At 34.2% G+C, this 15636-nt stretch overlaps 1 protein-coding gene across 1 annotated transcript; it reads right to left on the bottom strand.

Annotated features, from left to right (window-relative positions):
• Positions 1-314: 314 nt before the first annotated feature.
• Positions 315-8632, bottom strand: LOC114510246 (olfactory receptor 958-like). The gene is made up of 2 exons (XM_028528905.2): positions 8454-8632; positions 315-1303 (listed from the first exon to the last, which is right to left on the bottom strand). Exon 2 carries the CDS (start codon positions 1283-1285, stop codon positions 344-346), a length of 942 nt encoding a protein of 313 aa, XP_028384706.1. The 5' UTR covers positions 1286-1303; positions 8454-8632; the 3' UTR covers positions 315-343.
• Positions 8633-15636: the final 7004 nt, after the last annotated feature.

Raw genomic sequence — 15636 nt, 5'->3', positions numbered from 1 at the left:
GTGGGGAATATCCCGACTGCTGCATATTTGTGTAACTGAAATTTTATTGAAACAAGCTTTGTCCATCTGTTTATGTATTTTTCTATGGCTGTTTTTATGCCACCATAACAGAGAACATACAGTTCTCAAAACCTAAAATAACTACTATCTGGGCATTTAGAGAAAGTGTTTGCTCATCTCTGGTCTATGGAATGGGGACAATGGCACAGGTTTTTATCAGGAGGAATTACTTCCCAGGTGTCTTTATTAAAGTAACATCTTTACAACTGCCATGGATATATGTTTAAAAATTACTTTAACAAACAGATGGGGAATTAAAAAATCATCTTCACTCACAAGTAGACTAGTTACCTCCTGATGAAACAATCTGGCCCCCAGCAAGTTTCTTCAGGGCTCCTTTGACATCTTTGTTTCTCAGAGTGTAGATTGTGGGGTTTAACATGGGGGTGACCACGTTGCCAAAGATCTGCACTGGAGTTACCAGCATCTCACTCAAAGATGGCTGGGTATAGATGAGGGCACAGGGCCCAAAAAACAGTGTGACCACAGAGAGGTGGGAAACACAGGTAGATGCTGCCTTGCGCCTCCCTTCAGCAGACCGCATCTGGAGGATTGCAAGGACGATGCGGATGTAGGAGGCAAGGATGAGGAGAAAACATATCATGGGTACAAGGCCAATGTTGGTGAAGCTCACTGTCTCAATAATGAAGATGTTACCACAGGCCAACTTGACTACAGGAAAGATGTCACAAAAGAAATAGTTTACCTCATTAGACCCACAATATGGTATTTGGAAGGTCAGTGTAGTAAGAATTGTGGCATGAAGAAAGCTAGTGGACCAGGTGCCAGCAGCCAGCAGGGCACACACCCGGCGGTTCATGATGATGGTGTAATGCAGTGGGTGGCAGATGGCAGCAAATCGGTCATAAGCCATTACTGTGTAGAGCCAGCATTCAGCACTGCCTAAGAAATGGTAAAAAAAGACCTGGGACATGCACCCACCAAAGGAGATGACTTGGTTCCTCATCATCAGGTTGGCCAACATCTTTGGGGTACTCACAGAAGAGAAACCAATGTCTAACACAGAGAGGTTACAAAGAAAGAAGTACATGGGAGTGTGGAGGCGAGACTCAGACATTACAGCTAAAAGGATGAGTACATTTCCTAGTAGAGTGCAGAGGTAGAAGATCAAGAAGACCACAAAGAGCAGAGTTTCCTGACCCTCTGTGTGTGGAATGCCCAACAGGATGAACTCTGTAATCAAAGAGTGATTCTTTATCTCCATAGAAGTTTGATTTTCATTCTGGAAAGGAAAAAAAAAAGACAGTAAGTTAATGACCCAATGCACCAAAACCACTACTTTCTTTAAAGAAAAAGACAATGACAAACTCTATTAGTAAAAAGATAATTTTTATTGTGACTCAGACTATAGGAGCAGCAAATGCCACAGAAGAAGGTTTGGTCTCTGGGATGAGGACTGCATGCAGACAACTTGACTGGTATATGGACAGATATTATTTTACTATTATTAGATAGATAAAAGCAAATGACAAAGAGGTAAAAGCACTGAGGGTTGAAAAAGGCAGGAAAGACAAAGAAAAGAAAGGAAAACAAAACAGAAAAGATGAAAAAGATAAGATACATTTACTGATTATATCACATCTTCATAATAATTTTCTAGTTAAGCCTTAATAACATTCTATAAGATGATAAAGTTTTCCATTTTTATAGGTATTGAAGAAATTATAACTTGAGGAAGTTAAATAACATGGAACTTTTAACATACAATTTATGGCAAATGTAGGATGGAAACCCAAGGATTCTAAATTCATTGTAACATAATTAGAAAAGGAGAGAAAAAGAACTGCAAAAATACAAACAAGACACAAATTAATATATTCTCTAAACTGAAAGGACCTTAAAAATAATGTACCTCAATCATTCATTTTTTAATTTATATTTCTTCATAAGCTTTCCTTTTTATTTTCTTAATTTTTATTGAATTTATTGGGGTGGCATTGGTTAATAAAATTATATAGGTTTTAAGTATACAATTCTATAGTACATCATCTGTGTACTATATTGGGTGTTACCAATTTATCTTTGAGTTCCTCCCTGACAATTTGTGTATTAACTTTATTCCTTTTGTCTACCAGTGTTCAACACTCCAGACAGTTACACAACAAGAAATGTTTCCAATGCAGGTCTCACTCTGTCAGTGCACTTAAGCATCTTATGAACCTTCAAATCAACTTCCAGAATACTGTAATACAAAACTGAATTTTGTATTACAATTCAATATACAAAACTGCAAAAAGGCTTTCACACTGGTTTCTGTTGTTGAGTACTAGAACCATTCTTTGTTTTATTTTGCTTCTACAAAAACACAGTTCCTTTCATATTTAGTTTATAGGTGTCCATTTCACAACTTCACGCTGAATTTTAGTATTCACCTATCACAGCAGCTTATCAAAACATTTTTGTGAGTCTGGATTGTCATACCACACATTCTGTATTCTTTCCAGCATGACCTTCCTTTAATCATGAAATCCCCTCCTGTTTGCCTTGAAGTTCATGCCCATAGAGACACATAATAGTTTTTACTTAGGATACATTGGTAAAAAAAATGTTAATAAATTATCCTTTACTAAAAGAGTTGGAGATAACATATATTGTTTTCCTGATCTGAGTAAAAGAGAGATGTTAGATTATCTTTTCCAATTATTTCAGTTTAACTAATTGAGTGGGAAGAGTGTTATTTGGCATTGCACAAATGTACATACAAAAAATTTTTTAGATCCTGTGGGTAAAGTCAGTCACCAAGAAAACACAAATGGCCTCCAGGTACATGGAAAGGTGCTTGACATCATTAATATGTAAGAAAAATGCAAATTGAAGCCACAATAAGAGACATCACTTCACAGCTATTAGAATCAGTAAACAAGAACTAGTAAGTGCTGGCAAGGATAAAGAGAAAAGGGAACTTGTGCACTGTTGGTGGGAATGAAATTTGGTATATCCACTGTTGAAAACAGTATGTAGGTTCCTTAAAAAATCAAAAATTAAACTACCATATGATTCAGCAATCTACTTCTGGGTATATATCTAAAGAGATAAAATATCTATATCTCAAAGAGATAGCTGCACCCTGATGTTTATTCCAACATTTTTTATAATAGCCAAGATATAGAAGGAACCTTAGTATCCATGGATGGATGAATGGTTTAAGAAAATGTGAGAGATTTTACATATGCATGAAAGAGAAAGAAAGAAAAAGGAAATTCCGCCATTTGCCACAACGTTAAGAAACATTAAGGGCATTATGCTAAGTGGTATAAGTCAGAGAAAGACAAACACTACATAATCTCATTAATCTGTGAAATTTTTTCAAAAGCCAAGCTCACAGGAACAGAGTGAACCAGTGATCAGCAGGGCTGGGGTTGGGAAAGCAGGATATGGGGTGATGCTGGTCAAAGGGTGCAAACTTCCAGCTGTAATGTAAGTGTGTCCTAGGGGGCTAATGTCCAGCAGAGTGATTATATTCAATACTTTATTATATATGTAAAAGCTGCAAAAACCCCAGATTTTAAATGTTCTTGCCTCATGCAAAAAAGATGACTATGTGAGGTGATGGATGAATTAACCATCTTATTGTGGTAATCAGTTTATAATAAAGACATATCAAATTATCATGTTGTACACCTTAAAATTGCATTAAGAAAATTGGGAGAAAAATCTCTAAATAAAGTAAATGCTAGGATTATATAACTTCAATGCTGAAGTCTACCAAATGTTGAAGGACAAATTAATGCCTATTTTTGTCAAATTCTTTTTAAAATAATTGAAGAGGGAAAAACACTTCCAAACTCATGAACACAGACTAAAATATTTAACAAAATACTAACAAATTTATTAGCACATTAAAATTATCACACAATATGACCAAGTGGGATTTATCTCTGGAATGTATGAGTGCTTCAACATATGAAAGCCAACTAACATAGTACACCACATTAACAGAATAAAAGGGAAAAAAATCACATGATCATTTCATGTGATTTTTGGTCTGGAAAAAGTATTTGACAGAATTTAATAGCCCTTCTTAATGAAAAAAAAAAAACTTTCAACAAAATTGGAACAGAAGAAATGTACTTCAAAATAATAAAGGCCACATTGAAAAGCCCACAGCTAATCTCATACTCAATAGTAAAAAACTGAAAGTTTTTTTTTAAGATCAGGCAAAAGAAAAAAAAGTTTAGGGAAAAGGCAAGAATGTCTAATTTTACTGCTTTTAGCTAGAAAATTAGGGGAAAATAGAAAAAAAGAGAAAAACAGCCAAATTGAGAAGAAATAAGTAAGTTGTAGAGGACATGATTATTTATAAAGAGAACATATCAATGACTTCACACACACACACACACACACACACACAAACCCTGTTAGAGTTAATCAACAAATTCAGTAAATTTGCAGGATTTAAAAAAAAATACAAAAATCAGTTGCATTTTTAATACACTAACACTATCTAAAAAGGAAATGAGGAAAACATTTCCATTTTTTACAATAGCAACCAAAAGAATAAAACAGAAGCAAACTTAACTATGAAGAAGAAAGTTGTATACTGAAAACTATAAATCATTGATGAAAGAAATGAGAGATGGAAACAAATGGAAAGGGATCATGTGTTCATGCATTAGAAGACTTAATTTTGTTTAAATGTCCCTGTCAACCAAAGTTATCTGCAGATTCAATGCAACATCAAAATCTCAATAGCATCATTTACAATAGCAATTCTAAAATTCATATGGAAATGCAGCAGACCATGAATAGCCAAACCAATATTGAGAAAGAAAAAGAAAGCATCACAAGTCTTGATTTCAAAATATATTATGAAGTTACAGTAAGAGAAACAGTATACTGTTTTTATACTGGCATAAAAACAGAGATATATATCAGTGGAACAGAATAGACAGCCCAGAAATAGATCCAAGCATATACATTCCACCGATCTTAGACAAAAGTGTCAAGGACACACAATGGAGAAAGGATAGTTTTTCAACATATGGTGTTGGAAAAACTGTATCTCACTTGCAAAAACTATGAAACTGAACACCATCTTGAATCATAAAAATGTCATCTAAAAATGGATTGAAGACTTAAATGCAAGACCTGAAATTGTAAAACCTAGAAGAAAACTTAGGGGAATGCTTTATGATATTGATCTTGACAAAGAATTCATGGCTACAACATCAGAAGTATATACAACACAAGCAAAAGTAGAGAAATGGGATTACATCAAACTAAAAATAAGTTTCTTCACAGCAAAAGTAACAATCAACAGAGTAAAAAGTCAACCTGTGGAATGGGAGAAAATATTTGTAAACCATATGTCCAATAAAGGGTTAATCTTCAAAATATGTAAGAAATTCCTACAACTCAATAGCAAAACAAAACTAATAACCAGATTTTAACATGAGCTAAGATCTTGAACAGGCATTTCTCCAATGAAAGCATATAAATGGCAATCAGGTATATATAAAAATGTTTAATGCCAATAATCATCCAGAAAATGGGACTCCAAACCACCATGATGTATCACCTCACATCTGTCAAGATAGCTATTAATTACCTGAGAGACAGAGACAGAGAGAGAGAGAGAGAGAGAGAGAGAGGAGAAGTGTTACAAAGGCTGTGGAGAAATTAGAATCTTTGTAAACTGTTGGTGAAAATACAAAATGATGCAGCTGCTATGGAAAACGGTATAAACATTGATAAAAAATTAAAAATAAAAATACTATATGATTCAGAAGTCCCAGTTTTGGGTATCTAACCAAGTAATAGAGAAATCTCATATTTATCACTGTGCTGTATGTAATATAGAAGATGTAGAAACCACCTAAATGTCCATTGACAGAATAGATAAAGAAAATGTTATACTTACATGAAATAAATTATTAACCTTAAAAGAGAAATTTTACCATATGCAATAACATGAAAGAACCTTGAGGATGCTGTGCTATGTGAAATAGGACATTTACAGAAGGAAAAATACTGTATAATTCTACTTACATAAAATATTTAAAATAATCAAATTCATGGAATTAAAGAGTGGACAGTGTTTGCCAGGATCTGTGGAAAGAGCAAAATGAGAAATTTCCAATCACAGGCCAGAGCATTTCATTTAGGCAAGATGAACAAATTCCAAAGATCTGATACACATAACATTGTACCTATAGTCAACATGCAGTATTTTACACTTAAAATCTGTTAAAGTGGTAGAACTCATGATAAATGTTCTTACCTCAATAAATAAATTTGGAATAAAATATATTTCTAAAAACAAAAACATTAATCGCTCAACCTAAAGGAAAACAAATAAAAATAAATGAATACTATATCATGTAATAATTACAGCATTAAAAATATATGCATGAAATAGTTATAAAATGATTAACACTTGGGATTTTGAAAGTATTTACAAAAGAGGAATGTATCTGAGGTCTGTACTGTAAAAGGCCCTATATGAAGGTATACAATCTTTGGATTTTAATCAATGATGTAAAATATGAGGTTCATATTTGAGATAACTGACTGCCCATGTATAGGAAGTTTTACACAATGACTAAGAGCTAAAGAGACAAGATTATAATCTAAAGCAATCATCTGGTCAACAAAGAAAGAAATTGTAAACTCACATACACTTATGAAGTAGATTTAATGTTTTAGTAAATAGTAGAAACACTAGGTGGATGGTAATCCTGTTAAATGAGGTATGGAATGAGATATGAGATATGGAATGGATATGAGATATGAGATAATTAAGTGAATTACTGAATGAAAATCTAGCCTTTTGAAGGTCAATTATAAGATTGCTTTTGTATCTGTTGATGGTGAGGAACCTATGAACCAACTAATTGGTGATATCTGAAGGGCAGTTGGATGCATGACTCTGAAACCCCAGAGAAGTTCAGGGTTAGGCATGTAACAAAAAACAGAACATGTAGAAGTAGGAGAATACTGAAGGTAGAACATAAGGGCTGGGAGCACTTGGGAGAAATCTGAGTAGTTCTGAGCCCTCTTCCAACTGTTCCTTCACCATTCCCCAGATTTTTCTGTAGCTTAGATGCACTGTTGAAATCAGTAAATTTAAATAAATAATTAATAATAACAAATGTTTAATTAGCACTTACTTTGAGCTGGAAGATGAGCCTTTATATACACTAACATATTTCATCCTGTTAACAGCCATTCATAGAGGACACCGTTATTATTCCCAATTTGCCAGATCACTTAAGATTACCAGACAGTAATTTCTGGAGTCCCCCCACTCCCCCTGCCAAAATAGAGATCTGGTGAGGTCTTGGGCTTAGCTTTAGTACACGATTACAGTTTGTCTATTTTACAATATGACTATTTCTGAGTTTTTCAGAGTCACAGTCCAGGTTTCATGTTGGTGAAAAAGCAGTCTCATGCAGTTGTGTGGCTGAGTTCCATAGGTGACTCAAAGACTTAACTGGATATAGAAAAGACTATTAGGATGAGCATTCACTTCATGTATGATATAGTATTGAAGTGAATACCAGAAAATGACACATCAAGCAATGCTAGTCATTTGAATGATTCTCTGAAAACAACACTGTAAGTTTGTTAAGAAAGTGACTTTGAATCTCTTCTCTTCAGCAAGTACCGAAATCTATGAGAACATTTATGCTAGAGGAGCCCACAACAACCCAGGCACCCACATCTTGAGGTTTCAATGGATGGTCCTACAGGAACAGTTTCTTAACTGTAGACGTGTCTTTATGGTTATCAGAAAAAAGAGGATCACAGAGCAGGGCTATATATTCTAACCAATGCAGAACAAATCTTACATGATTAAATCTGGAGGGTTCCAAAAAGGTGATCTCAGTTTGTGCCTCAAATACTATTTGGAGAGTTAAAGGTCAAGGGTCATAGATTCAGAATCAGAATTTAGGTCCAAGGTAGGTTGCAGTGATTCTAAATCAATTTTATCTGCTCTCTTAGCATTGATGTTGACATTTTATGGAGAAGATGCACACACACACACTATTCTCTGGGGAGATATTCAATAGTATGATTGTGTTCTTAAAAGAGTTCACAATCAACAAAATGGTGAATAATACTACTTAACAGAGTAAATTAGAAAAATGATGCATGACATCTGTGATTGAACAGGTTAAAGAAATATATTTTTGTTTATTTTCAATGAAGAAATAGTAAAAAATTGTAGAAAAATAGAAATAGTAAAAAGTAGTAAAATATAGTAAAGAGAAATAGTAAAAATAGTAAAAAAAATTGTAGTCCACATAATATGAATGTTAACTTTTTTAAATAGAGTAAAGGGATGCAGCAGAAATGGCAGCAAAGAGAGACTGTGATGGGAAAAGATAAAAGGAGAGAAAGCAAAGTGTGTAATAAAAGTGTATGCTTACCACTGTTATGTAAACATTGCTCTGATCCTAGTCAAATGCAGGCTTTTTCTCTTCTATTCTTCTGGTACCATTTGTGAGTGCTTTTCTTATTAAGAAAGAATTCTACAGACTGGCTTGGTCCTAGGTCTTAAAACTGCGGTGTGTCTTGCTACCCTTAAGCTAGTCAGGCTCTGTGCAAATCAACTCCCAACCATACCCCAGTGATTCTCCAATACTTTCTGTAGGTTCTAAAGCCTCCACCAAGAGTATCAGAAGCTTAAATAGAGCAGGTATCACTAAGGAACCAGATTCCCCAGAGTCTTGTTTTGAGTTTCTAAAGCTTAGAAGTAACATTATTATCTCACTAATTGGTTCAGAGAAACTATTTTTTAGAAGTGACAAATCTAACTGGTTCTTGTACATAAGATAAAACTTTTACCCAGGACCATTCTGGAGGAGCTATCAGATACTCTGGAGAACATTCAACTTACTATCTGAAAATCAAAGGGATAGTGCTACTTGTAAGTTCTTATTTCTGACACTTGAACAAAACTCTCAGTGGCTGATTCTTCCCAAGCCAATTACAAGATCTGTAATTATTTTAGAGAGCCACAGCATGAGGTTTTTCAATCTAAATATTTTATCATTTATGCTATTACAGTTGTCCAAATTCTCCCCTTTTGTTCCCCTTCACCCAACCTATTCCCCACTCCCACAGTCAATCCCCACACTGTTGTCCATTTCTGTGGTTATTCTGTGGTTATACATGTTCTTTGACTAAGCCCTTCACCTTTTTCCAATTAGTCCCCACCTTCCACCTTCCCTCTCACTGCTGTCAGTCAGTTCCATGATTCTATGCCTCTGGTTCTATTCTGCTTATTAGATTTAACTTATAAGTAAGACCATATAGCATTTGTCTTTCACCAACTGGCTTATTTCACTTAGCATAATGGTCTCAAGTTCCTTCTGTGCTGTCACAAAAGGTAAGAATTCCTTCGTTTTTACTGCTGCTTACTATTCCATTGTATAAATGTATCACAGCTTTTTAATCCACTCATCTACCGATGGGCACTTAGGCTGTTTCTAAATCATGGTTATTGTAAATAGCACTGCTATGAACACAAGAGTGCATATGTTCTTTTGATTTGGTGTTTCAGGATTCTTAGGATATGTTCCCACCAATGGAGTCACTGAATCAAAAGGCAGTTTGATTTTTAATTTTTTGAGGAAGTTTCATACTGTTTTCCACAGCGGCTGCACCAGTCTGCATTCCCACCAACAGTGCATTAGGGTTCCCTTTTCTCCATATCCTTGCCAGCATTTGTTTTTTTGTTGATTTATTAATGATAGCCATTTAGACAGGTGCAAAATGATTATCTTATTGTGGTTTTAATTTGCATCTCTATGATGGCTAGTGATGTTGAGCATTTTTTCATATGTCTATGAGCCAACTACATGTCCTCCTTTGAGAAGTGTCTATTCAGGTCCTTTGTCCATTTTTTAATTGAAATACTTATCTTCCTGATATTGAGTTGTATATATACATAAGTTCTTTTTATATTTTGGAGATTAAACCTTTGCCTGATGTATCACTGACAAATATGTTCTTCCATATAGTTGGTCCCCTTTTCATTCTGATAATGATTTCTTTAGCTGTGCAGAGGCTTTTTAATTTGATATAGTCCCATTTGTTTATTGTTTCCTCTGTTTCCCTTGCCCTAGGAGATATAAGGTCTGTACAGAAGGTATCCAGCCATCTAATATGAAAAATAGAGACATTTATTGAAGAAAATACAAGAAACATTGTACAAAGGACAATGACACCTCAGTCCCCTTCAAAGTAGGTACCTTGAGACCTCACACAGTTCTCCCAATTGCTACCACCTGCCCCATCATATTTTACTGAATCTCATTGATGGTCTGAAATCTCTTTCCTTTCAAGGTGATTTTAGCTTTGGGAAAAGCCTAAAGTCTCAGGGCACCAAATCTGAACTATAAGGGAACTAAGTCACCAGGGTGATTCGATGTTTCACAAAAAAAAAAAAAAAAAAAAAAACCCTACCTAAGACATGATGCATGAGCAGGTGCCTTATTGTGATAAAGCTGCCAATCACCAGTTGCTCATAACTGCAGCCTTTTTAATCATTGAAATAGTTTCCTCAGAAGAATTTTGTTCAATCTTAACACAAAATGTGATGGAGATTTGTTGCTGTACTCACTTAGACACTCTGAGTGTGATGGCCACACAGTACACATGCTCACTCAATAGTGTCTACTACCCCCATTGACTAGTGAAGTCATTATTGTTCACACGTACACATTCTAGTTCACTGTCCTTGGCTGTCAGATTACACTGATGTGAAAACTGTTCTTCTTATATTATCAATGGCTTAACTTTTTTCCACACAGAATTTGTATATTGGCAAAATTATTGCTATGTGAGAAAAGGTACTGTTTTCCACTAGGATTTTTATACTATGGCAACTTATGCTTGAGTCTTTTATTCATTTTGAGTTTATTTGGTGTGTGGTGCAAGATGGTGGTCTAGATTCAACATAGTGCTAGAAGTCCTAACCACAGTGATCAGACAAGAAGAAGAAATAAAATTGGAAAGGAGGAAGTAAACCTGACATTATTTACAGATGACATGATATTGTACATAGAAAATGCTGTAGGCTCCACCAGAAAACAACTTGACCTAATAAATGAATTAGGCAAAGTAGCAGGATACAAAGTCAATAATGAGAAATTGGTGGCATTTTTATACACAAATAATAAACTATTAGAAAAATAAAATAATCCCATTTACTATTGCAACAACCACAACAGGCAAATAAAGTTCCTAGGAATAAATTTAACCAAGGAGGTAAAAGACTTGTACTTGGAAAACTATAGGACACTGAAAAAAGAAATTGAAGAAGATACAAATAAGTGGAAGTATATACCATGCTCATGGATTAGAAGAATTAACATCATTAAAATGTCCATACTACCCAAAGCAGTGTATAGATTCAACACAATTTCTATTAAAATACCAATGTCATATTTCACAGATCTAGAACAATATTTCAAAAGTTTACATAAAACCAAGAAAATAGCCTGAATAACCTCAACAATCTTGAAAAAGAAGAAAAAAGTTGGAGGCATTCTACTACCTAAAACTATACCACGAGAACATAGGAATCAAAACAGCATGGTGTTGGCATAAAAATAGGCATATTGATCAATAGATCAGAATAGAGACCCCAGAAATAAATCCACCTTTTTATGGTCAATTAATATATGACAAAGGAGGCAAGAAAATACAATGAAGTAAAGACACCTCCTCAATAAATGGTGTTGGGAGAGTTAAACTGGTACATGTGGGAAAAAATGAAACTAGACCATCATCTTACATGCAGCATGAGATTTTGAATCATAAGATTGGGGTTTAAGTCCTGACCATGCAATAGACTGATGTATGAAAATGAACAAGTTACTTCAATAGTCTGATCAACAAATTTCTTTATCTATAAAATTTAGTTGTTACTACTACTCACATTATATTTTTATTAATTTCAAGTAAGATATTGTGTATATAAAGCAATTTTGAAATGTAAATTTCTCTGTAAATATGAATAATTAAATTATTTTGATTATTTTTTATTTAATTAAAAATACTGCCCTGGCTGATGTGGTTCAGTGGATTGAGCACCAGCCTGCGAATCAAAGGATCGCTGGTTTGATTCCCAGTCAGGGCACATGTCTGGGTTGCAGGCCAGGTCCCCAGTTGGGAGTGAACAAGAAGCAACTACACATTATGTTTCTCTCCCTCTCTTCCTCCCTCCCATGCCCTCTCTCTGGAAATAAATAAATAAAAGCTTTAAAAAATACTATTAAGATGGCTAATGTCAAAGAGACCTAGACTATTGGCATTTTTACTAACAGGTTCAATGAGATATAATTAAAATACTATAAAACTTATCCTCTTAAAGTATTCAATACAATGATTTTTAGTAAATTTACAGAATTTTGCACCCAATACCATGATCCAATTTTATAACATTTCCATCACTTCAGAAATATCTTTCATGCCCATTTGTAATCACTGCTTATTTCAATTCCTAATTTCAGGTAGCCACTACTCTACTTTTCTGTATGTATGGACTTGTCTTTCCTGGACATTTCATTTTCATAAAATTATATACTATACAGTCTTTTGTGTCTGGCTTCTTTCATTTACCCTGTTTTAAGGCTCATCCATGTCATAGCATCTATCAGTACATTATTCCCTTTCATGATTAAATAATAGTCTACCATATAAATGCAGCACTTTTATCCACTGTTAGTTATTAATACATGGGTTGTTTTCACTTTCAATTATTATTAATAATATTGCTATAAAAATTTATGTACAAGTTTCTGTGTATAAGTTTCATATGTTTTCAATGATCTGAGTTTATATCCAGAGGTGAAATGCTGGATCCAAACTATTGATATTTCAAGTTGAGTTATACACAATATACATACACATTTGTGTTACTTATAGATTCTCTGATATGTTTTGTTATCTCAAACATAAAACTATATATGAACTCTTCCATGCCAACTTTCTGTAGTAATAAAATAAAAATAAATGAAATGCAAAAACCCTATAGAACCAATTAAATTTTAATTGTATTAATTTGATCTAATGGATTATGGTGTTTTTCTGTAATCACATACTTTATACTAAATTTAATAAGATACATATATTTATGTTTGTATGTCTTGTTTTACTTGTCAGCTTGATTCTATAATTCAAGTTATAATGACCATCGTTTGAATTATCTTTCTCATTGTCATAATGTTAATTCATTTTAAAGTGATCTTTTAAACTTAAAATATTATTTTCACTGACCAAATAATTAAATTTTAGAGAAACTATAATAATTAAGTCTTGAAGGAAAATCGTTAGCCCATGTCTCCAGTGTGTGACGAGGACGTGCACCCACCAGGACAGTGTTAAGCATCACTGCGGGGCCTTGTCACAGGAGGGAGGCCGACCTCAATGGACATGATGTGTATGACCCAGTGACGTCACAGGACACTGAGCATATCAGAGGACGCTAAGGGAAAGCATATCAAGTGAAAAAATGGGCATTCACCCCCACCAATGTTGCAGTGTCACATACGTCCCAGAGCACCTGGGGAAATTAAGGATAAGGGCAGAAGTTCAAAACTGACTGGACCTGTAACTTGAGCATAATGACTCCATAACTTGAATATAATAAATGTAGCTTGGATGTCAATGTCTTTGATTTAAATGTAACTAGAATGTTTTCCTACCATTTAACAGAAATGGAGTTTCAAGATAAAAAAAATAAGCTTAATTATGGGAAAAGAAAGGAAGTTATATTTTGCACATATGAGTTTGTAGCATATGAACAATAGTTACCCACTATATATCTTTTTAACATGTTTGAAATCACCTTAAATTGTGGCTGCCCAAGAAGTAAACAGTGATATAAGTTACACCAGACACACGAGCTCTGTCCAGAAAGTCTCCAGACAAGTAATATGAAAAATAAAGACATTTACTGAAGAAGATATAAGATACATTGTACATAGGACAATGACACTTCGGTCCACTTCAAAGTAGGCACTTTGGGACATCACACAGTTTTCCAGTCACTATCAGCTACCCCTGTCACATTTTCCTGACTCTGATTAATGGTCTGAAATCTTTTCCCTTTCAATGGTGATTTTAGTTTTGCAAAAATCCAGAAGTCACAGGGTGACCAATCTGAGCTGTAATGGGACTGAGTCACCTCAGTGATTTGATGTTTTACCAAAAACTGCACAAAACGTGATATATGAGTAGGTGCATTCTTGTGATGAAGCTGCCAGTCACCAATTGGCCATACATAGCCGAGGTCTTTTTAATCATTGAAATAGTTTCCATAGAGGAATGTTCAAGCTTAACACAATATTTGATGCAGATTTGTTGTTCTACTTGCTCAGTTATTTTGAATGTGACGGCCATACAGTTCACAGACTCAGTCAATGGCATCTACCACCCTCACTGACTAGCACAGTGAAGTCATCCTTGTTCACACATGCACATTGCAGTCCACACATGCACATTACATTCATGTTGCACAAACTGTTCTCATTATATTAACAATGGCTGGACTTTTTCTGGACATACCTCATATATCTAGCTGTGAATCAAGGGTCTGAAAGTATGATGGTTAGGAGAATTACAGGTGGAAGGTAATAAGCCTAATTACATTTCATGGACTTTGAAAATTATTTGACCAGTGTGTTAATTTATTTGCAACATTTTAAGTGACCTTAAATCTTACATCTCATTTCACAGAACACAGCAAGCCCCCTCTGGCCTGGTGCTGACTCACAAGGTCCTCTCTTGAAGGACTCCAGGGAAACCAAATGCAGAGAGAGAGAAAGCGTACATTGCTTAACAATAACTTTAAGCTGGCTGTTCTTTTTCCTTAAGTCCTGACAACAGAGCCAATGTTTTTTAGCATGTTTTATGCCAAATGAATATAAATATTTATATAATACTGTGTAATAAAAAATCTAAATACTATAAAATACTATACTTTTATTAATAATGAAAAAGAAATAATGTATATGAAATATAATTGTACACAATATATACATATTCACATATACATATGTGTATACATGTATCATATATATGTAATACTGCCTATAATACCAACATATTATTAATGTATAATACTAAAATATGATATATATTTCTGATTTTTAACAAAAAACTAATGGTACTTTAAGCCAAAAAATGGCCAAAAAACTAATGGCCATTTTTATACCTTAGCCTCTCTTAGGTGTTTCCTCTGATACCACTTCCATTCCTAAATTTTCAAGTTCTATTAGTCAAAAAGACTCAGTTCATAACTTGTCACCAGATCAAATTAACCTCTCTCATTGAATGCACTTTATATTTTATGTGTATTTTTCTTATAATAAGTAATATATAATATGTTCATAGTTAAGTTCATAAGATTTTGATTGACTTTTTTATTCTCCAGAGCACCTAGCTAAGGGACTTAATAGATCCTCAAAAATGTTTGCTAAATTAATGCATCAGTTAATTAAAATAAGGGGAAGCTTCCTCTAGCTTCAGATGCCTGTGGGAGAGCAGAACTCTCTGTTTAGTACACTCTTTCCACACACTCATTTAGCTGTACAGGCCTCT

Source organism: Phyllostomus discolor, chromosome 13 (assembly GCF_004126475.2).
Source record: "Phyllostomus discolor isolate MPI-MPIP mPhyDis1 chromosome 13, mPhyDis1.pri.v3, whole genome shotgun sequence".
Lineage (NCBI taxonomy): Eukaryota > Metazoa > Chordata > Mammalia > Chiroptera > Phyllostomidae > Phyllostomus > Phyllostomus discolor.
This window is presented reverse-complemented; position numbering and strand designations above follow the sequence as displayed.